At 41.2% G+C, this 24515-nt stretch overlaps 1 protein-coding gene across 1 annotated transcript in view; it reads left to right on the top strand.

Annotated features, from left to right (window-relative positions):
• CCNY (cyclin Y) overlaps positions 1 to 24515 on the top strand; it is a 1206874-nt gene that overhangs the window by 410419 nt on the left and 771940 nt on the right. Inside the window, exon 2 of the mRNA XM_069648029.1 lies at positions 17724 to 17798. Within this exon, the coding sequence (XP_069504130.1) occupies positions 17724 to 17798 (75 nt within the window). The remainder of the gene's footprint in view (positions 1 to 17723; positions 17799 to 24515) is intronic.

The following is a 24515-nucleotide window of genomic DNA, read 5'->3' as shown; positions in this document are numbered from 1 at the left end:
CCCCCACCCGAGTCCCTGCAGGTGGGTTTAAGGGTTGCCACATTTTGTGTTACTCTGCTAAATAGAGTGCTGCCGTAAAACCAGCAGCAAGGCTCTATTTAATTAAGCGCTTGACTCCTCGTTCCCATGCAGGAGTGGGAATTTATTCACTTAAATAGAGCATGGCTGTCAAACCAGCATGGGGCTACCTTTCAAAGACTGCCCACTGCTGTTTAGCATTGGCGCCCTATTTTTTAATAAAAAGCACCTGCATTTAACAAAAATAGGGCCCCTGCCGTGCCTTTCCCCACCACGCCATCTTGGGGGAGCACTTGAAAGACTCACCCAAGCAGGTGTGGCAGGCGGGCAGTCGCTCCGATGTCCTGGACCTAAAGCCGCCCCTGTGTGATACCATTGTTCCGATTACGTGTGTTATAACGCAAATCATAATGACAAGTATTTTCTGTATACAGGCATTACACAATTATAATATGCCCTTTTCCTTTCTCCCTATAGACCACGGTCTGGTTCCGTTCGTGATGGGGGTCACAATTCACCCCTATATGGGCGTGGCGCTATAAGACCAATAAGGTGGTGATGTGCACATTACAAAAGACACATAAAGTAACATGACTACTGTAACTGTACTGGTACAATAACAAGACTGCTGTAACTGTAATTTAACACAGGAAAGAAAGAATCTTGCTGCATGTTATGACTTACTTTAAACCAAAAAAGGCTTTCAAATGCGTCAAACTTCTTAAAATATTTTTTTGCAACACAAGCTGTATATTAGTGTAGTGGTTTTTTTAATCAATAATACTAAATTGCTTTTATATTTCAACAACTACAAAATCCTTTGTATTACATTAAGCAAGAGATCAAATATTTAAGAGGATGCTGATGCAGCCATGTATTATAAGGAACAAATTACCCTATACCTTACATTGGATATTGAACGCCACCCTGGAGTTCCATGACCTGACGAAAGAACTCTGCTTTCGGCCTTGTTTTGTTCGTCTGTTTGATCACTACATTTGTTATCGACTTGCAATATCCTTCAGGGTTTGAAATTGCTGAACCTGGGATCTGTTTTGCTCCTGCTGCTAGTGTAGGATAGCCTTGTTAGCTTGAAACCAGCTTGCAGGAGCTACTTTTGGCTCCTGTGCCAGCTGGTGCCTTACAAACACCCATGCGTGACATTGACTTTAAATATTTCAGTACGCTAATAAAGAAGTATTAGGACACATCTAGTACACATTTGACATAAGGGATCGTACATAATGGGCAAAAGGTTGGTGTGTATGTCATGTGAAAGTTAGATTTGAGAGGCGCTGGGTGGTCAGTTGGTCCTGGTTACTCAGCAGTAGCTCCTGCCTACTGAGTGATGCCTGACACCCAGGAGTTGGGTTCTAATTTGATCCATATATTTGAGTTTATTGGTGACATCGCAAATCAGCTATAATTTGGCAATATTACTCATCTGTGATATAGTGTTAGAATGGTGTTTTGATATCACAGTGCATATTGAACATAATTACAGCTTCCATGAAAGCAGATGTTTTAGACTAGAACTCGCACCAGCTCTTGTACAATGTTGTGTAATCAAATAAGTCCTAGCCCCAAACATCTGGATAGTCACAGGCTACACTAAAGCAGTTAATGAAGATGTGTTAAGACTTTAAGGTTCATTTTTTTGTTAAAATACCTGTGACAATTCCCTGCCATTGGTTGGTTAGGACACATTTATGGCAATGCCGGAGTTGAATATAGGTGAGCAGTCAACTCTTTAAATGTTGCGACTTTTCCTTAAAACATTTTTAAAAATGGCTTCTAAATACATATGAAAGGATTGTAGAACTTATTGCACCTTCCACAGAAAATAAATGTCAGTATAGGCTGATAATGTATATATCCATTTGACGAAATGTACGATTTTAAATCTTGAATTGGTAAACTGATCTAAACATTTAAAATATAGGTTGATCTTTGGATCACTAGCTAACATTTGTTTCTCTCCCAAAGAGCCTTTTCAGGGTTTATGAGGTTACATACACAAGTGATGCCATCCTGATATGCTGCATATTATCCTAAATTAGGATAAAAATCGCAGGTGTGCCTTTTGATGCTTTATGAAAAGTCTTGGCTCATTGTGTTATGAACACAAACACAGGGCATACCTGTGTACTTGAGTAGCGTAGCTGAAGTGAACCAGGTAATTATGGTCCGTCTCCAGAGTGGCTCACACTCCAGCTAAATGGAACAGCTGGCGGTTGAAACTTTAATGGCAGCTGCCAAACAAGGAGGAAAAAAAACAAATGGGTGAACAACCCTTGGTCGGTTGCAGAATGAAGATTTAAGTGTTGAGAACACAGCCGAAATACTGAAGGAATTTGGTAGGTACTCCAGGAGCAGGAATATTCAGCAAACTGGAACTGCAGAATATTGAAGGTTGGGACCAGGAGGGCCGATAGGAGCAGCAGGAAAAAGCATGGAACTGGAATAAACGGAGCAGAGATAAAAAAAAAAGGAGCAAGAATCGTTGGGCAATTAAGGCACGTCGGCACAGAGGAACAACTAGCTTGAGCGTTGTGACGCACCAGGGTCGGATCACAGCAGACTTTTATTGCTCAGTTTTCCGGTGTTTGCAGTCACAAGATCGGAATGCTGCCGCCATCTTGAAGTGACGTCATACAGATGCTGGACCGAAGCAAAGCGGATAACATGGGCTGAGGAAAGGCAGAAGCCATCTTGGGAGTGGTTGCCACAGCGAGAACCCAAACACCAGCGCCACCATAAGGAAATGGCATAGGTGCAGCAGTAAGTAAGGCTTCTCATAACTCAATGTGTATCTGAAGTGCTGTGGTTGACTTGAACAGATACTTTAAGTAGGCCAAGAAACTGTAGCCTTTGTGTTTTCAGAAATGGAGAATCGTTCACTAATAATGTTCCACCATCGCATGTGGCACACATGCAACATTTTTTTGTAGAGTACACATCACCACCGTAGTGGTCTTATAGCTTTGTGACCCCAGCCAGCATTGGAACCAGACTGTGGTCTGTGCGGGGAAAGGAAGACCGGATATTACTGTATAATGCCTGTATAGTTTAAATACTTGTTAGTAATGTCCATATTCCAGATACGTGTAGCATTTAAAGTGTTCCTGTAACTGAACTTGAACAACATATTGTGCTACTTTTAAAGATTGAAATCTGATTTAAGTATTCGTTTTAGAACTAAAAGAGCTATCATTTCATTCCCAACTCAGTCAAACCATTCTCTATGCAAACCTTTTCAGGTATCTTTTAAATTCACAATCTAAGCAGGACACTACTCCTACCCAGCTTTTATGTGACCTTATAAAAACATAGAACTGTATGTTCACTAAAACTCCTTTTTCCCCCTTTACATGTTACTACTCCTTTCCCTATCAGAAAACCAAATGTTAAAAGCTATACAAAACACAATCACATTTTTTTTCAAAACATATGAAGCCGTTAAAAATTGTTCATGTAGGAGTTATTTTCTGAAACTCGATTGACAAACACATTTCACCTTAGCTATGCCATGCACTAGCGTGATGTTATAAAATATATATCGTTTCTGTTTTCCCTGCTGCCTGGAGGCTAATCTTCAACTTTGCGAAATATTTACTAAAATGTACACTGCATTTTATCTTTCCGTCTCACTGTTGTAGTGTTCTACAATTCATGATCACCCTTTCCCCTTCGCCCACAGCACACAAGGACATCTTTTGTGTATTGATTCATAGACAATTAGTAGCAGTCATTTAATTTCAGAGTCGTAGCGATTAGTAAAGTCAGCTTAACAGAATCAAAGGGAACTCTGAAATGCTCTGATGTGACCATGGGAAGGCGGAGTACTTTATCAATGTCTAATTATTGTAATAGAAAAAGAAGCATAATTGGATCAGGCTTACTGATCTGTAGGTAAACATGTTTCCTTTCCTTGTCTTTTTTTTGTAATGCAGTTCACTTAAGCAGAGAGATGGTGGGTGGGGGGGAGCTTATTCATCAAGTGCTGCAATCTCGGTAGATTCCTTTTGGTAATATGATGAGAATTAGGTGATTGTTGTTCATAAGATTCTTGTTGCTACGATTCATTTTTATCCATCCAAGGGGCTAGAAGTTCCTCTTTTTTGACTTTAAGGAAATATTGCTTTTTGGAACAAACATGTTTTTTAATACGTTATTTGCCCTGAGTGTTTTTTTTTTTTCAACACATGTTAGTTTTCTTTGGAAAATAGGTTTGGGCCATAGCTGAAAATGTATCTGTGAGCAGTCCCATGATGGTGTTTCTTGTCAAAAAGCAGATTTACTGTCACTGAATTTCACAGAAAAATCTGCAATGTTAGGAAGTTGGTAAGGAATAAACGAATTTAATTGTTTCAAAATGCGTTCAAAATATATGTCGGAGTCTAGTGGTGCTGTGTTACAGAAAGGAGCCAGGGCTATGTGATTTGAGGGGATTAGAACCCAAGCATTCTGGTTGTGGTTTCCATTGCTGATGGGATTTGAGAAATGAGTGGAACAATAAATTCAACACTATTCCAGAAGAAGTGAAATATCTAAGAAAATGGAAACAGGCAGCCCTCTTGCTAAGCGGCATACCTGCCTGTTTAACTTCTACATAAAATAACCGGGATTAACAGATAACAGATATTCAGGTGGCTTGCCTCGTTACCACTTGCATTGATGTGTTCAAAATCCAAGTGTAGCTAGAGGATAGTACTACGCACTTTATTGGGAGACTTGTGTTGGCGGCACACAATATACCACTTATGCCTTAACTAATAACTTGGCCAGCCTTTTACCTGTCTCCAAATCCTGATTACCTGGGTTCAAGATCACCCCGATGAGCTCTGCTGTGATGTGGAGAAAGGATGGAAAGGCAAAGGTTAGGGCAGGATTTCCTCTGAATACCCCTAAGGAGATGGACACTAGGTTAGAAGAAATGCTGGTGTACGGTTCTTTAGTTGTTGTTTGAATACCTTATATTTGGTCTTCCGGTACACAGCAGGGGTTTTTATTTTTTTTCTGTAAAAAGGGGAGATCACAAGACCCTATATACAAACTCTACGCAGGTGCATAACTAAAAAACATTTTTAAAAATATAAAAATTAAGAGACCTTTAAACAGTTCTTTAAAAAATATGTACAGAGTCTCTACAGTGCACTGTATAATAAAACGATATATATGTTTCCTTAGTTCAGAGACAGCCAGCCCATGGCTGTCTCAAGGTCCTTGCTGCTGCTCTTTCTTGATGTCCTTCCTTTGTGGGTGATGGCTCTCTGGCAAGCAGTTCTTGTGTACAGGGAGGCAGTAGTAGCAGCTTGTGGGGGCCCCAGAGTATTTTCTTTGACTGGGCTGCATATGTTAGGAGTAGCCCAGCAGGTGCAAGCAGCGTGGGGAGTTCCTTATTTTAAGTTGGCCGAGCTACTTATGTCTGCAGTATTGGGTGGGGGGAGGCAAATGCTAACACTACTCAACCTGGGTTACGTCTGCCAGGTGTGACCCAGTGAGTCCATGTGGGCCACCTATCAGCGGGGGAGGACTGTAATGTTTGTCTCTCCCTGCTATGGGGTCTCCAGTACTTTGAGTGCCCAGAAGCCAGTGGTGATAGTGAGGGACACTGAGGAGCAGCGCTGATCTTGGGTGCTCCACTGCCTGTCAGGGGAGCGCCACTCTGAAGGCCTGGGTAGCGGAGCTGATGGGCGCAGAGTGGCTCACCGCTCAACCCTCCCTACCGAAAGTTGTTAACCGTTATCCGTTGCGCTTCGCTCGCACTGAGCATAAGTCTTTTTTTCTTTCTTTCTTAAGAGTAAAGGATCCCTTGCGAGTGACCCGTACTCTATTTTTTTTGTTCTTAAGGATCCCAAATGCAGCTTCTTGTGCGGGGGATGCTTAACTTACTATTTATTTTTGTATACCCCACAAAAAGTTACACAAGCATCAGAAGTGCATGCCACGTAAAGAAGTCCTGCTATCTTATCTGATCTGAAGGTTGTGTATGAAATTAAACAAAATTATTTTTATTCAGGGCAATTAGTATATAAAGAAATTGCCAGAACAAAACTACCTATGTTTGAAACGTAATGTATTATAATTCCCTACAAGTATGCCAGTCAACAATGCAAGCCCCATTTCTACTCCCTGAGAGACCTTTTTACTCCCAATCTATGGAATACAATTATTCTACCACAGGAGTACAAGAACAGAACTGGTCAGGCATTTGATAATAAAAACCTTTGTCGGCAAGAAATAGGAAAGCACAGTGCGGGGGTATGGCAACAGATAGACCACCATGAAATATAATGACTACCATGGTGTAATAAGGTAGTCACACTTTGCCCCATGTTTCCTTTTATCTTTATTCTGCAAGCTTTTCTATATCTCCTCTATATCTCCTCTCAAAAGGTGTACCTTGCCCACAGACCCTCCTGTCTCTTTAAGCCCACTGCCTTCTGACTTAACGAACCTAGCCATCATATGTAGTTGAACCCAACACAAGTCTGTGCTGTCATTGCGGTTCAACCCACAGTGAGCCTCAACACAGACCGTGCCAGGAATTCTACAGCATAGCGTTAAGAATACTCCAGTTCTTAAACTGATAACTACATTGATTTTTGGGGAAAGTGGCTTAGTTTAGCCTTCAGAACATAGCCGAAGTGGTAGGTCTTTCCAGTCCGAGTAGCAACAAGATGTAGCCATGCAGTGGGATTCGAGAGAGGTTGTCAGTTGGAGTGACTCAAGAAGTGTGGGCCATTTACACATTAATATGTAGCATATTGTAATATAAACTTGTGAAATGTGTTTTGCAGCTTTTTCTCATGCATATTAAACAATTTGCTTAACTCGTTTTGTTACGGTGGACATGGAAGGAGAGGAAGGGTTTTATTCAAATGCTTTGAAAATGGAGGGGGTAACGGCCAATCCTTGTGTGCAATGATAGTAGTAGCAACACAAGCAAATATCTTATTCTAGCTGGGTCTGTTGCAGTAAGTGGCCGTTTAAAAATACGGAACAACATGCAAATCAGTTTCAGGGTTAGGAGTGTAATGTATGCCTGATACAAATAAGAGATCTGATTGGATGTGGTGTTATATGGACGACACACACAAAAGACACCCTAAAGAAAGCCCGTAAGGGATGATTGTGTGAGGATTGGAAATGTACGATTAAGAAGATGGATATGTGAACTTGCTAATGAGTTAAGTAATAGAACTAGATACATTGATACTTTGATTTCTAAAAGGATATGTTGATCATAAAATGGCTGCCTCGTGTTTTCTGTTAATTGGTGTGATTGCTAAAGGTCAAACATTTTGCCATTTTTAACTGTTTGACAAGCACATGTTAAGCATTACATCTTAAATGTTACTGCACATTTACTACATATCGTTACAATTCAGGTACCACATATTAGACAAGGTACATTCTACAGCATTATCACAACTAATTATACATCGTACACTAGTCATTGTATCAGTGCTGGTCCACTTTGATCCCAAGAAATAATTTTCTAGAGGATTTACTGGAAACAGAAATGCTCACTGTGAAATGGCACTGGTCTAAAGTATTTTCCCAAATACAGATAATAAAGCTGGACACTGATAATGCATATTGACAATGTCCTGACATTTTAAACAGTGTTTTCCTCGTTTTGCACCAGTTGCACAGATTGTCATACTATTTCCTATATTGCCTTTCATTAAATTGCAATGCCCATGTCATACTATTGGCCCGGTTGAACAAATTGTCATTATAACAGGTGTATTCATAGAGCTTATTTTAATCCGCTCCAGAGGTGTATCAAAGTGTTGATAGCAGATTTGTTCTGCCAAACTCCCATCCAGGTTTCACAGCCCCTAAAGTCAATTGTTTTATTATGTTTGATCCCCCCACAAAATCGGTGGTAAAGGAGGGTTTTAATGCCAAGTGAGTGTGCATGGGACTTCACAGAGAGCACAAGCCTGTATCATTTCTCTAGTTTGAAAGATTGCATTTATTTTATAAATATATATATCAGTGAAAAATCTGATTTATTGCAAACAAATCCTTGAATTCAGTGGGTGTGGGAAGTGATGACCCTCTTGACTCAGGCTTGTTGATGTTCCTTGTGATCTAATTTTGTACCTCATTGTGAATCCCTTTTGCTTCTCATTGTGAATCCCTTCTGTGATGTAATGTGTGTGCCTATAGGCTGTGCAATGGGGGAGGCAGGGAACGCAGAGTTAAGATGGTCATAGCTTCCCACACCTGCTGAATTTCCAGGGTTGTGATGCAAAGCATCTGATCAGATTAAATAACTTTTTTCAATAGTTTCTCCACTGAATTTCAAGGGTTTTGTTGTGTGATATTATCTTCAGGGCCCACTGGCCATGGCCAGTGGCACTGAACATGTTGCACCAATGATTTAAAAAAGTTAGCCCACCAGTCATGGCTGCCATTGGTCCCAGACTACTGGCTGAGGCCCATACCCCTCTACCTAGTATCTAACCAGATCCCACCAACCTTGGCAAATGTCCATGGTCAGCAGTCACAGGGTCCACTGGCAATGACCGACTGTCTCAACTGCACATGTTGCACCAAGTATTAAAAAGACACGTACACCCATGGCCTGCCTAGCAGGTCAGATCCCACCTCTGTGCAGGAAAAAAAGACTATGTCAAAGCCCCAGAGGTCCATAAGCTATTGCTCATTACCCCCTTTTTCCCCCCCTCCTTTTTATTGCTGAGATAAGTAATCACGCTAGCAATGCATGGCTTGATTGATGCTGCCATCTTTTCTAGTGAAAACCCTTCCTGCTAATCATTCCTACAGTAATGCAGAATATGCTGATTTCCGTGGTAATGTATCATCTGAACATATCCGCGTTCATGGGAAAATGTTTGAACATGTAATTCTTCCCCGTCGCCTCTGGCACTCACTATATGTCTCTTTTCGTGGTCCCTCTGCGTCCCTCCATTGACCATTTCCTCCCTGACTCTCCAAATACCCACTTTCACTCTCTGGTTCGTATGACACATTTTCTATTCCAAGCACGTCATTTGATGTTACTGTGGGAATCTAACCAGATTTCTGTGGGATTCCCCGAATATGACGAAAGCTTTCTGCCACAGGCAGGCTACCAAACCCACCCCCAACTCTCCGACTGCCCAGATGGTTCTCCTTCCCCATCCTCACAGTAGCATGATATGATTCCACTCTTTCCCCCTACAAATCTAATTTTGAGCCTCCATCTCTTTTGGCTTTCCTCAAGATTACTGCTGGAATTTCTCACATCAAGCAAAAGTAAAATGGTGGCTTTTCATTTCTGAAAAGTCCTGTGCATCATGGGCAATATATATGAACTTTTTTTGTGAGCTGGGGGCACCACCTTCTTCGAATATTTTAAAAATCACTGGATGAACGGATTCACAACAAACCAGGAAAAGGCAAATCAGCAGCTCTTGGTCCATTATTTGATGCAAATGCATCCAGCCGTTTTCCTGCAATGGCCATTTTTGGTTTTATCAATGACTTTTTTCCACCTTTTGAATAGATTTTTCCCAAAATGTCCAGTTGTGGGGGCTCGGGACAAATCTGATCTTTGGAAAATGTCACCCAAATCCATCCAGCAAGTCAAAAGTTATTAGCAATAACATTTTTAGAAACCGCTATGTAAACCGGCTTCACATATATACATACACAGGCAAAAATTGTACTTGCAAGCTACTAGCCAGCCATAAAAAAATAATTTGCCACCTCAATGCAATGCATACACACAGCACACCATTTCTTACTAGCCAATAGTAGCGAGTTTTGCAGAGATTGAGTGTGTGTGTGTGTGTGTGTGTGTGTATGTAGATATGTATGTATATATAACCTTAGATAAAGAGATGTTAAGGTGAATATTTAACGCAACAAAACCCTTGAAATTCAGCAGACAATTCAGTTCAAGCCACCTAAACTACTCGCCCCCTATTGCGCGAGGTATGACCACAATATCAGAGATTACATCACTGGTAACTGCGCTAATTACATCATATATGACATCACTGATGGCATCATTGATGACATTGGACATGAAATCACTCATTGTGTCTGTAAGAATGGCACACTTTTTATATTTTAAATTTAATCTTTTTATACTACAAATGAATGCTCCACAAGTACTCATATCATCCATGTGTAACAGTCTATCGTTCTAGGTCGTGATCTTATTGTTATTAAGTATACTGAAATAACATATGTACCAATAGTGACCCAAACCTATATAATGTAATCTCTGATGTCATCATTGTGGTCATACGCTTCTCAACAGGGGGCGAGTAGTGGCTTTGCCTGAATTGTCTGCCTAATTTCAAGGGTCAGTTGCATTACATTATTTTTAAAACATCTCTAAGGTTTTTTCATTGAATTTGTAAGTTTTTGTTGCAATGTATGTAGTTTCTATTTAAATTAAAAGAAAATGCCTCCCTGACTCTACTACTAAAAGGCAGTTGCCTTCCTAACAAAACTAAACTAAGGTGTTCGTCTTTAGTCATAATCAAAGGATGTCCTCAGTCCAAGCCTATCCACTAAACACGCCCTCCCACTTAGCAAAACATAAAAGAAAATAGGTGGAGTGCCCTGCACTGTTGGTTCTCCCAGAGGTGTCTCTGGTTGTCCCAGGAATCCCTCCTGGGTCTGGATCAAATGGTTCAAAGTAAGTAACTGTTCGTTTCCAAAAAAACTGTTATCGTCTGTCTATCAAAAGTCGCTTTCTTGTATTTTCTGGGTCCCTACGAGCCCTTTGTAGCTTTATGCTGCTCTGGTTTCACAGGATCCCGCAACACTTTAATTCTTGCTCTCTGACTTCCCAGGTCCCTGTGACCCTTGGATGGGGCTAGGGTAGTTCTTCCCTCTTCCCTGCTTGTTCTCTTGGTTCTATTCCTGCTCTGGTTTCTCAAGCTCTGGCAATCCTTTAATTCTTCTTGCTCTCTCAGGCTCATCAGGTCCCTTGGATGGGGTTAGATTTGTCCTTCCTCATTCCCCACTTATTCTATCTGTTTTCTTTCTGCTCAGGGTTTTCTGGCTCCTGCAACCCTTTAACTCTTCTTGCTCTCTTCTCGGGTCCCTGTGACCCTTGTATGGGATTAGGGTAGCCATTCCCCCTCCCTCTATCACACTCATTCTTTCTTCTCTGCAGCTCCTGCCGACCTGGGCAACCCGTGTACCTGCTGTGTTGCAGTCCTTTCGCCAGTGGAGGTGTGTCTCAGCAGCAGTACCATTCATCGCAATGTTCCACTCTTCCGCACTGCACACTAGTGGACTTTCTTATTCCACTCATCTCTGCATTCTCTCACTGGCTGGCTCTCAGGTTGAGAGCAGAGGACCCAGTCCGCCATTTGTAAGCAGACTCTGCATCTGTTTTGCTGGTCCGCGCAGGTCTGCCCTCACCGACATTCTCACATAGAAGGCTCGCCTTGCCGTTCAGTTTCTCCTCCTCCATTCAATGGTTCTTTGCCCTATATTCTTGCTTCAGTCTCTGCATTCAAGAGTTGTCATTCTTTTATTATCGCTCCTGTAATGAGAAAGGGTGTGTTGTTCATTACAAGTTGTTAAGAAGGAGGAAAGTTCAACATTATCTTTAACCAAACACATAGATGTCTTGTCCTTTTTTCTTACTCCCATATAGGTAGATAGTTCATTGGGTATAGGGAGCTCCCTATGGGAATGGGAATCCATGTTCCTTAAAGGGGAGGCACTCCCACTGAGGTCCCGCTTTCCCAAAACGCTACAGAGGGTTTTGCTGAGCGGGCTCACCTCCCTATCCTCAAAAGGGGTGCCTTCAGCTTAGGCAAGAAGGAACGAATACCCTGGATTTGTCACAACTATCAAAAGTGATAAAGCAAAAATATGGCTATTTAAAGGAGAGTGCAGGGAGAGGCTTAGAAAAGCGAATGAGCCTGACCATATAAGGGCCATACTTGCACGGCTTTGTCGTGATCCACTAATGAGTATTGTGGGTGTAATGACGTCACGTGAATAGGTGGAATTATTGTCACGTGGTGGTGGTGACGTAGCTTTTCTGCATTTGGAGGTCTGCTATATCTATTTATAGGACAGTCTTATGGCGAAGTAGAGATTCTTTAAACTAATTCTCCTTGAATAGGGCTAATGTGCCCAGTTTCCAGAGCAGTGCAGAAAAGCATACAGTACTGTCTTTAGCCCAAGACACTCGGAAGCAGAAATAAAGCAACGTGCAATTAAGCAACTTTAAATTCGTATTAACATGCACATATGTGGTAAGTATGACATGCCAAGTGGTACATTATGTGAGTTGAGACTCTACAATTCGTTAAATATATAGACATTTGTTGGAAATGACATGCTTCACAAGTTTGTTCTCCCTTTCTGCTGCCCTTTAGTTTTCAGGTTGAGATTATATTTGCGTACTCCCAGGTGGACAATCCAATTGATTGATTCCACTGTATTTTGGCATGTGTATTCTTTGTTTATTTCACCATGTAGGTCGATGAGGGAGAAAACAGGAAAATTCTACGATTAAATACCCAACTGAAAATAAAATAGCCTGTGAGTAAGAGGCTCCAATAAGCAAGTTGACATTTCTCCATGAAGATCAATAGATGGGAATAAAGGCAAACGGCTGACTCCTAGCAACAGTAAAAAACAAGTCCAACTAGTTGCCAGGGAACCCCTCCAGGGCCCGCTGAGTTCTTCTCCGTCTCCATGTCCAAAAAGGTTCTTGGAAGACAACCAGAACAGTGGCTCTGGAAACCTTTAGAACTACTCCCTGCAAAAGGACCTGAAAAACTGATAGATTTACCAATGCAATTACAAGGAATGCACTGATGTCAGGTTATAAACATCACAAACCGGGGCCATTTTTAACTGGGGAACAGCTGTGGGTGCAACAGTTCTGGGCCCAAAAGTGAATACGCAGATAGATTGGCGTAAGAAATTGTCCACTTTGGTTTAGTATGCACCTGCAAAATGGCCCTGTGTCCTTTGTGACACTGCAAGTCAGCTTATGTTCTCAAATGTTAACGTTTTCCAAATATGTCACTACCATCCTTTCCCAGTGTTGTGTTAAGATAGTATGTTCTAGGTTCTTAGGTTCTGCAGTACTTGATTTCATTTAAGTGGTTTAACAATTAAAGTGAGCAAAAGCATTAAGTGCTCCCCTTACGTATATGGCAGCACTGTAGGGCGCTTTACATATGATATGGCATTTATAACGCGCCTATACACAAGTATTTCAAGGCGCGACGAGGCAAGGGAGGGGGAACAGAGGGAAGACAGACAACGATCTTACTTGGCCAGGTGCATTCAGATCGCGCAAGGGAAGGGGGAAAAAGGAAAAGTGCGGGGGGGAAGGGGAAGGGAAAAGTGCAGTACATGGGTTAATAAATAAACAAGATAAATAAAAGAATGGCCAGCAGGTGGCAAGTGCAAGGTGAGTGCAGACGAAGTTCTGGTGAGGGGACTGTAGGGATACAGACAACATTTCCCAGGTGCAGGAGTTGCCAGGGAGGGCAGTGCAGGTGTGCAACTGGCAGGGCTTGGGCCCGAAATCAGAAGGGTGGGCAGGTAACCAGTGCAGTCTCAGTATCAGCCAGGAATTCAGAAGGGGAGAGAAAGCAGAAGCAAAGAGGAGGGTTTTAAGGTGCTTCCGGAACTGAAGGGATTTCTCAAGTCAAGTTTCAGGGAGGCTGTTGCAGAGAGAGGTCCCAACTGAAGAGAGGGATCTACCACCAACTCGTTGCTTGGAAAAAGGACTGACCCCGAGGGAGTTGGAGGCGGATGAGCGAAGAGCTCGAAAAGGAAGATATTTGGGAAGAGAGAGTTTAAGGTATTGAGGCCCCTGGCCCCAGAAAACCTTGTGGACGATGCAGAGTGTTTTGAACTTAATCCTCGCAGCCACTGGGAGCCAGTGCAGAGATTTCAGTCCTGGAGAGATACCATCCCAGGGCTTGAGACCAAGGACATGTCTCGCAGTCCTGTTCTGGATGAGTTGCAGAGGGCGGAGAGTAGAAGCAGGCAGATTTAGAAAGATTCTGTTGCAATAATCCAGCCTAGAGAGAACCAGAGCTCTGGAGACGGTGAGCTTCTGGGTGAAGGAGAGAAAAGGAAGAATACCTCTGAGGAAGTGCAGCTGGTAGTGTGAATTCTTGGAGACATCAGAGATGTGGGGAGAGAAAGAGAGTGTTGAGTTGAAGAGAACCCTGAGGTTTTTAGCCTTGCAGGTGGGAGCAGGAAGAGGCCCAAGAGAGGCCAGCCAGAGGGTTACAGGAATGGAGGGAGTGGGCGTGCCGATGAGGAGAATCTCAGTCTTACTGGCATTAAGGCAGAGGTCATTGGCAGGACACCACTCCTGGATAGCAGACAGTCAGAGATGAGGGACGGAGAAGAGGTGGCCGAAGGATGCCTGAAAATGAGCTGAGTGTCGTCCGTATAGCACTGGAAGTTGGGGCAGAGAGCGGCAATCCGGTGGGCAAGGAGAGCCAGGTATTGGTTGAACAGCCAGGGAGAGAGGGTAGACCCCTGGGGCATACATAGTTGATACTAGATGCATTATATGAAGTACTGCTCTGTGGCAACCTGGTTTGACCTGAAGTGTCAAGTAATTTAAATCATATTGTGAGGTGGGAATCGCATATGTTTCCATTATTTTTTTTATTTTTAATAAAGTGAAATAGTCGAAAAAAACTGTGTGGTGCTTGGCCCAGATCAATGGCAGCTTTGTGTTTGTTTTCTGAAGTTATTAAACTAGTGTAATTCTCGTCTGTAAAAAGAAATGAAAGGAAATTATTGTGTGAATCTTGTTTTGGGATGTGCTAATTGTTCCCTATAGGTGTCGCCCAAATAATGGCAAATATTCCAACAGAGTGCTGTAAAGAACCTTATGTATTTGTGCACATAAAAATATCATACGGAAATGGGTATGTATGGAGAGTGCTATAGTCTGAAAACCGCACAAGAACCTTCTTAGCAATGAACGAGAATGCGATTGGATTGTGTAGGATTTAGGAGCAAGTTAAGGGACTATTTCTTGATGTGGGTCGTGTGCATTAGACGTTTCTTAGATGCAATAATACCTGTGGATGCATTGGTAACTTGAGTTCTAGGGCACAATTGTGGGATAACCTGGATTACACATCATATCTGAAGTCCTGGAGTAGACTGATAAGCGCACTAAATCTCCTTGGGAGTCTCGTTGCACCATGTGGATCACTAAAACATGCCTGTAGCGTTCCATTGTTTTACACTGTGAATCAGTAAGTCTGTTGCGTTACCAGTTTCTGGCGTTATGCTTTTGTAACTCTTACATACATGCATTTAAACCATACAAATCGAAAACCCAGAGAGCAGTATTTTTATGCTGTAAAATGAATTAATTTAAATGTGCTCCCCTTGCTGCCGAGGACGATAATTTAGCTGATGGTAAATTCATGCGGCTTTTCCTGAGTGAATGAAGATGATCCCAGTATGCGTTTCTGCACATCCTCCAGAAGTATGCATGACTGTAATAAAAGTAGATGGTTTTTGTACCAGAGTAGGTTACTGCAGCTATTTTTATGAACTCGTTCCTCACAGGATTGTGTTGTAATGTAAGGCAATATTTAAGACTGTGGTTAATTTTAATGTTGAAAAGAGTATTTTTTTGATGCTGTCTGCAAAGTTAGGTTTACGTGCACTTTACACCAAAGCGCAAATCAAGTGATTAAAAGCAGCTATGCTGCTCGCTTGGTTTGTTAAATTTATTGTGGAATGTATTTTTAAGATGTAGTACTTAGTTCTGAAAACACCTGACACTCGTTTGTCAACGTAACCATAACTTGTCAACTTACAAAAATGTGCGTTAGGATCAGTTTTGTGGTCCATAAGTTAAGATTGTGCACCCTTTCATTGGAAAGGTAGGAACGAGGGTATATGAGATGGACGAGGGGTTGTGCATCATCTGAGTTGTCAGATTATCTCATGGTGTTACTGTGAATGAGCCACAGAACTGAAAGCACGTTATGCATAAAAAAGGTCCCTACAACATAATAGAGTTTTCTTTAATTTAGTGGCGTCAAAGAGCAGTCGGTGTGTGGTGCCAAAATCTTATCAAACAAAGTTAATTAAAAGCTACCAACCTTTTTGGTTCTCAGAGTGAGAAAGCAACCTGCAGATGGTACAAAACATTGAGCAATATTATGTTAACAGTGTAGTTACCCCAAAACATGTTAAGCCTAATACACATGGTCTTTGCTAGCCTGCCAACTTTCAAAGAGTGCCGACAGAGAATGAATAGGTTCCTGGTAGACATCCAGCCATCGCTTGGACTGGCCCCACATATAGAAGGGTCCAGGTCTCAAAGACTGTCCACCAGACCCCACAATATTCACTCCTTCCAACAATTGAATCTGCATATTACAGATTAGGTCGGTAGGCAGGTTATACGCAGGTATGGAATTTTAAAACGCAAGATCTGGTCTACAATTTACATATAGCTATAAAGTGACAGCCGGGCTACATGGTGATATTCGGGAAAAAATTATCAAACTTGTAAATTGACAATCTGCTGTATACATTACCACGGGGCCAGCGACTATTGTCTTTAAAATGTAATGATAACTCCCTCTTTAAACATTGGTTCAACAGGTGTGCAACTTCTGCTTTCCATTTTAATGTCTAGTCGGGAAGTAAGTGTGGTTTACAACCTCCAACAATAGTTCAGATTAAGATCTGGGAGGTGATGTCATGTGACCACTAAACTAATCTGGGACATTCTGGGCTTTGGGTGCACGGGGACAGCCCTTTTCCCTCACGTGACTACAAGCGAGACACCTGTAAAGGTCTGCAACTCTGATAATACATTCTGAGCCTCACAGTTCGACAGTAAAACGGTCAAATGATTGGTTTGAAATTCACATTGTGAATTTTACACTATTATTTTACATGTGTTAGGAATGTAGGTGAAGGCGTGAAAATCTGTGTTCATCCATTTTGGCTGGCAAAAACTTTGCCTTTTGGTGTTTTTTCCACAGGGACACAAAGTAGACATGAAACAATTGGACTTCTGAATTAGCTGAAAAGTTCTTGTGCACCACAGCTAAAAAAGCCCCAAAGATGTCAGTTAATTTCTACTGGCTGAGGTGGCTGGATTCCTGGGTATTGTGCGTCACCAGCATAGTGGAATTATGGACAGAATCCACCGATTCCGCTCTGGTGGAAATTTCGCTCACCCCTATTGGCAGTGAGGTACATATTGCAAACAGATGCACAAAAAAGTGAGATTGAGTAGACAACGTTTGGATTGCATGCTTGGCATTGTTTTGACAGGGCAAAGAATTGGCCGTTATGCGGTTGTAGTATATTGTCTTGGTGATTGTCGTTTAAGGTGACAGGGCGGGGAGCTGTATCTTAATGATATTGAAGCTGGAGAAAATATAATCCACTTGACACCGCCAAGTGATCCAAGCCCTATGGTGTTGGGTACTCACAAACATAGCTGCTCAGCTGCATTAAAAGAGCACTGTTACTTTGATTTGACAATATCTACTTATGGTTTAAATCAAGTATTTACCATTGGACATTACATTTTGCTCGAAATGAAACTGCTGTAGCTATGTGCCTTCTATGTTAGCTTTCACTTATAATTCACATGATGGTCACATCTGATTTGTCCTTTATAGTTTGAGACATTTTTAACTTGTAATTTCTCTCTCTCTCTCTCTCTCTCTCTCTAGACATGAACATGGAGTTTAACCCTTCAGATCATCCTCGAGCGAGCACAATATTCCTCAGTAAATCTCAAACAGATGGTAGGTGTACACAATTATGTGTAATGCTAATGGAGATTAACCAAGACACAGTACGGTTTCCCGTCTCTGGAGGTTTCTGTTATCCCCATGGCTTGTTTGACTCAATTAGGTAGACTTGTTCGGACTGGTGCTATTGTCGAAGCTGAACAGGAACGTGCTCAATTGTTGATGATATCAAAGAAAAAATATATCACCTGGACTTTAAGATTCAGTGTCAACCTAATTACTTTATTACTTTCGCTATTTAGAGGCTGTTTTTTGAAAGAATACCAGGACCTATTATGCAGATGTTTGTTGACATTTGTAAAGGAATATTTATAACAATGTGGTCATTCTGCTTCAAGTTTCTAGGACAGGCAGTTAGGTACTTGCCACCTTAGAATCTTCAGTTCGCTGGCATCCAAAGTGATTGAGCACACGCTCCTCTAACAAAAACCCTATAATTATTACAGTTTTCCATTACTTTGTGTCAATGGAGCTTGTTAGTATATTTACTTTGTCATGTAATGGGAAAACCAAAACGTAGTGGATAGAAAAGATTAAGCCAATGACGATTACTCAGGGTAGAAATCCATCACATATTTCTTTTTTTAGGCTGACCTTAACTTGCAGAAGTGAATGAAGATTGTACAGTTCACTCTTTGTCAAGCCTGAAAAGGGAGCAGGTCAGCCAGTTGCCCCCCCTGCACAGAGGCACAATGAATCCCAGATGTGTTTTACCCTTATTGGGTCTCGCTGAAATAGATTTCCCTTGTATAATGAGGCATTAAACTACCCCGTCCATCAGGAATTCACTACTGTTTTTTCAAAATCGGGACAGATAAAGCAAGAAATGTGTATGCTAATTATGGCTGCATCACCTCACATTGCCCTCTTTAAAGCATGACTGTGTCCTGTTACAGCTTGTCATTTACATAACCCAATTCACTTTGAACATGCATACTCTATTCAGAAATCGTAGATCCTCTTTCAAGATGATACAAATGTTTTTTTTGCTAGATTTAGTCTCAGTAATGCACCCCTAATATACTTGCGTATCTGAAGGCCTTCGATGGGCATAAGAAAGTGTCATAGGTATAAAAATGTGCTTTTATCTAATTTTGCTCTTCGTGTATGCAATATAATAATAAATCTTTATTTGTATTTGGTTTTTTGAACAAAACCTTTACAAAAACACATTTTAAGATAAATAGAACAATTAAAAGAAGATAAAACAACAAAGATGAATCTTAAAAGAAAAAACAAAGGACATACTTAACTCCATTTTGAAACAAAATACACAATACAATTCATTGTTCAATTCGGAGATGAGGTTTCTGAAATGAAGATTCTGAGATGAATTTTTCCTACAATATTTACATTCTTCATGATAGACCACATTCCAGTTTCAGAAACCTTACAATTGCTAACTGCAGGGAAACTTTCTTGTCAAATAACATGTGTTTCCACACTTGATTTGGGATAACTTAAGTTACGTCTGTTACAAAGTTTGCAAAATGGAGTAGTCTTTTCCCTAACAATTTAGGACAATCCAATAACAGATGTCTTAGGGTTTCTTTTACATCTTGAGTATTACAGTACCTACACAAAATCAATACAGCTGGCCCTTCAGTTCTTGCCAAGATAATTTCCCCAGTGAGTAGAACATTGAATCTCATATAGATGTTTTGGTAGCCTCTATTTGGGAAAATGTATAAGTTGGGTTCCATGTTTCCCAAATCTTTGTAGTATGAAATCATGTGTGCATACAGTCTATATGTAGATAGATTACTAATAGTTGCCGCCCAATCTGCGTTTTGTAAGAGTTGTTTTACTTTTCTAGGATTCATTACTAACGTTGAAATTGGGGCTCCAACACTGCTTAATAAAGTTAGTGATAGATCCGTTAGGTTGGTCAAAAAAACAGACTTGGGATTCCCTTGTTTCAACTTACCAGACAACTCATGATACAGATTATTTTGAGTTTCGATTAAGAGGCGGTGAAACAAAGATATGCATTTCCATTGGACTATGCTCCTTAATGACTGTAAACCTAATTCATACCGAATTGCATGTATAGGAACACAATTGGGTAGGCAGACCATCATTTTCCTTAGGATAACCGATTCAAGTCTGTTTATGTCAAGTCGGCCCATTATAAATGGGATTTCGCTGCCATACAGGATCTTAGGTGTGGCTTTACACTTATAGAATCTCAAACATGGAGTAAACGAAAAACTTCAGAATTTTAGATCAACTACCCGCAATTGAGCAGCGCATGCTTTGGCCTTAGTTAGAAAATGTGTAGAAATAGATAGATTGTTTCCTTTTGCCTTAACCAGAAAGCCCAGATAGATCATTGAGCTTCTGATAGGTTGTTTATTCCCTCCCAAGCTCCAGTTTTTCAAAGGAGGTCTTCTTTTTCCTGGTAGGCACAGGATTAGTGATTTTGTGGGATTCACTACCAAGGTATTCATTTCCATATATTTTCCAAAAGCTGTTAGGAGGCGCTGAAGTCCAATCGGGGACCTATTAAATAGAAGGAAATCGTCCGCATATGAACACCAGCATATTTTCTTACCTTCCAGCATTGGTTGAATAAAGGCCGCAGGACATAACACCTGACCTATGTCTGAAGTATATAGATTATACAAGGTTGGAGCAAAAATGCACCCTTGACGGAGGCCATTTGAGGTCTTGATAGGCATTGAAAGGAGGCCTTCGTTGTTTAGCCTAATCTGTATGGTTGATCCTTCATGAAGATGAATCAAGATGGCTAATAGTTCACAGGGTATCTGCATGCGTGACAACTTCTTCCATAAGATTGTTCTATTAACCAGGTCAAACGCAAGAGATAAATCCGTACTTGCCAGGTATACCGGACTTGCCCCTTTTTGCCAGCCCAATTCTTGCAGGAGAGAGAGATTATCAGTCCGCCTGCTAATGTTCCGATCCCCTTTCTGAAACCAAATTGTGCAAAAGAATATATCTTTTCAGTTGTAGCCCAAGCTTCTATTCTTTGTAAAAGGAGACTTGCATACATTTTGGAGTCTGAATCAAGGAGAGCTATTGGACGGTAATTGGATGGCATGGATCTATCTCCCTTTTTGTAGACTGGTATTATGTAACACATGTTCCATGACGATGGAATGCATCTAGTGCGATTTATATCCTCAAAGAGTAGAAAAAGTGATTTAGACCAGATGTCTGGATTTCCCTTGAACAAGATATTTGATAGTCCGTTAGGGCCGGCAGCACGGGACAAACTGGATCTTGTTATCCTTTCTTTTATCATACTAATTGAGAAGTTACCAGGCCATGGTGTGGTCTTATTGTTTTCACTCGGGTAACCAGCATCCTGTGTACCACCATATAAGTTCTCAGTGATTTTTCCATATATGCTCATTTATTGGATTCAGATTAATAGTTCGAGAGGATTTAGAGGATTTGTTAATGAGTTGCCAAAAATGCTTGGTAGAATTGTTTTTCAATGAAGTCAGCATTTCCTCATTATCTTCTTGGAGTATTTTATGTTTGTGTGATTTGGTCCAGTTCTTATAAGCCTGTTTGATACCTTTAATCCCCCTTTTTTTGGTATCATCGTCTAAATTCAACAGATGCACTTCTCTAAGAGCGCGGTGCAGCACAATTTTTGCTAAATAAACAGTAGAGTCCTATTTATGTAGATGTTGTTTGAGAGGATGGTTTCCTATCTTTTTTGTGGAATTCTCAATCAATGTTTTTATATATGGACCAAAATGATCATGCGTGAACCTCGCCTTTTTTTCCTCATAAGTGGAGTCTGTGTGTTCTTTGCAAAATAGGTTATTACATTTAGAAACATTTCCCGGGTGCCAACAAATCCTATTACTCCCATTGTTTATGAGCAGATCCTGCAACCTCTCCTGATGTATTGGGTGTCTTGTAGAGATGCGAAGATTCAGTTCCAGCATTTTATGGTCACTTTTAAGGGCGGGGGTTAATCCAAAACTTTCGATCAAATTAAAAATGTCAGTGGAAACATATATGTAGTCAATAGGTGAAGACTTTGTCCCAGATGTCCATGTTGTATATGGGACATCAGAATTCAGGATTAGGTGAGCCGATTTTAGACCCCAATTTTTAAATAATGTAAAACCCAGTAAATCTCCTTTTTTATACGTGGAGTTTTTCAGGTGAAGATCAAGGGTTTCCCCTTGATCCCCTAGTGTGAGCAAGAGAGTTTGATTCAGATTGGGGACTATTTGATTTGTCTCTGATAATAAGTTGGTATTCAAATCCCCCATTACTACAATTTGGATACCTGGATAGGTATAAAGAAGTTTTTCCATCATTTCTTCCATTTTAGAAATTGTTTCAAAGATATTTATTCCTGGTGACCAATATATGTTCCATATAAGTATGTAGTTAAAATTTTCAAGCTTTAGGATCGCACCCAATCCCACAGGGGGAATAGTGAAGGTTTCTGCAATAATGATACCCAGGCCCAGCTTTATTGCCAATAAAAGTCCCCCCTTGGGGCGGCCTAGGCTTCCTTTGGAGGCTAGAAGGTGATGACATTCAAAACCGTCTATCTGAACAGGCGAAGTCATCCATGTTTCTTGTATGCAAATAATATTGTTTGTTCTCAAATAATTGCATAATTCCACACAGGATGACAAATGAGAGTTCCCTCTTGAGTTCCAAGAGAGGATAGACACATAATTGCTTACTGCTAATGTTATTGTTTTAGATTTTGCAGACGGGCAATGGAGTCCCTCAAGCTCGAGGCTAGCCATCTCCAGCTTGTCGTGCTCCTGGAGGATCTCTGACTCTTTTTTTTTTGCTCCGTATCACCCAAGTCTCCAGATCTTTGTGCATGGGTGAATTTGGATAATTCCAGTTGCAGGCTTCCATCTCCGAAATTTAGAATATCGAATCCCTTCTTGTTAAATTCATCTAATTCCGAGAGGACATTCCGATATACCAATTTAGAGTAGAATATAATTCTAACATGGTCATGACAGTATGGATGTATAAAATCGATCCTTTTGATGTCTGCAGAAGTCAGGTTTGCAAATTTGGGAATATCATTGAGAAGCTGCAGGGTTCGATTTCTGTTCATAGAAGGCTGAAAGCCACACTCAGAGAGGGAGAAGTAGGATACTTGGAAAATCTAAGAAACATGGGGTTCTCCAAGGTATATGTTTAAGTTCTGTATCCATGTAATGTTTAGGCACCCTCCCTTCCGCGGCCTCCCTTTGTGTTTGAGGTGTTCTGGAAGGGATATGGAGCGGCGGCTCTGGAGGAGTAGGGAATGATTCCATAGGGATGGCGGTAGTAGGTTCCGTATCCTTCGCGGTGGGAGACCCTTCCCTAATTACATGCTGCTTTTTAGACTGTGGTGTTTTGGCAGTATCGGCCTTAACATTCGGAACCTGTCCTTCATGTAAGGATTTATCCTTCAATGCATCAGCAATTGCAGTACTTATAAGCAGTTGTACCACCTTTTCAGTAAGGGAAGGAGCCAAAGATGGATTCATTACTCCAGTTTCTTTAGTCAACTTTTGAATTTGGGGGGGGCAATGGGTCCAAAGTAATTTCGGGCTCCAATGTCAATGGCTTAAGCACCCCAGAAGAGAGGTTCAAGGCCAAAGGCTTCTGAGGATGTCTCTCCTTTAATGCCTCTACTACTGCAGCATTAATAAGGGATTTTATCTCAGTACCACTCAAGACAGGAGTCTCGTAATTGCTGGTTCCAGTGGCAATCTGCGTAGGCAGACCCTCTGTACTGTTTTCTTGGATGGGAAGAACTGAGGTTGCTAGATCGCTTGGTTCAAGGATTTGAGCCACCTGCGGTGTTATATTTGTTGAGAACTCATTTGCCAAAGGGTTCAAAGCGGTAAAAATATGATCTGTTTTTTTAATTTTAGGCTTTGTGAAGAGTTCATATGTCTCTTTTTGAGGTTTAGTAACTTTGGTTTTGGTTCTTTCATCTTCAGTAAGCTTGCAAGGTCCCCTGACAATAGTTGAGGTTAGACTCTTCTGTGTCATTGCGTCTGTCAGATAATTCTTCGCGTGACTATACTCTCCTTCCTGTTGATTTAAAGGGGAGTTCCTCCCCATCAGCCTCTTGGTCAGAAGTCCCAGCCGGGTCTTCTGTTATAAAATTTTTCCAAGAGTTTTTGGGAATTTTACTTCTTTTGTTAAAGAAGGACGCATGTCCCTTCTTCCGGTTATTTTTGTTGTTCTGATAATTTTTATTTTTATTTTTGTTGACTTGTTTTATTTGCCCACTCCCCTCTTCTATCACTGTAGGATTTTTGTTCAAGGGTGTAGACAGTACATCAGAGGTTTTCAGTGCCCCGGAATTCAATACAGGAACAGGCGTATTTTTTAAGGCAGGGTTGTCCGGCACATCCCTACTGGGAAGTAGGCCCGTAGCCATCATTTTAGTAATGATTTTTGTAGGCAGAAGTTCTAGAGCTTCAATAAATCTATTCGTTTGAGCGATTTGTCTGCCTGTTAATATACGATTTTCCATAAATCCAGTGGAATAGACTTTAAGTTCTTGCAATATGTCCCGGAGGAGTGCACCGGTCTCTGATGTGATACCCTGATTCAATTCATTAAAAGGATTAGAGGATTCAAGTGTGTGCTGAGTAAGATCTCTCAGATCGGCATCAGCTGAAAAGAAATCAGGGTGAGTATCAAGGAAAGAGGATTCTAGCACCGTCACAACCTCCTCACTGGTCTCCA

This window comes from Ambystoma mexicanum, chromosome 2q, assembly GCF_040938575.1.
Source record: "Ambystoma mexicanum isolate Mex_15411 chromosome 2q, UKY_AmexF1_1, whole genome shotgun sequence".
NCBI lineage: Eukaryota > Metazoa > Chordata > Amphibia > Caudata > Ambystomatidae > Ambystoma > Ambystoma mexicanum.
This window is presented reverse-complemented; position numbering and strand designations above follow the sequence as displayed.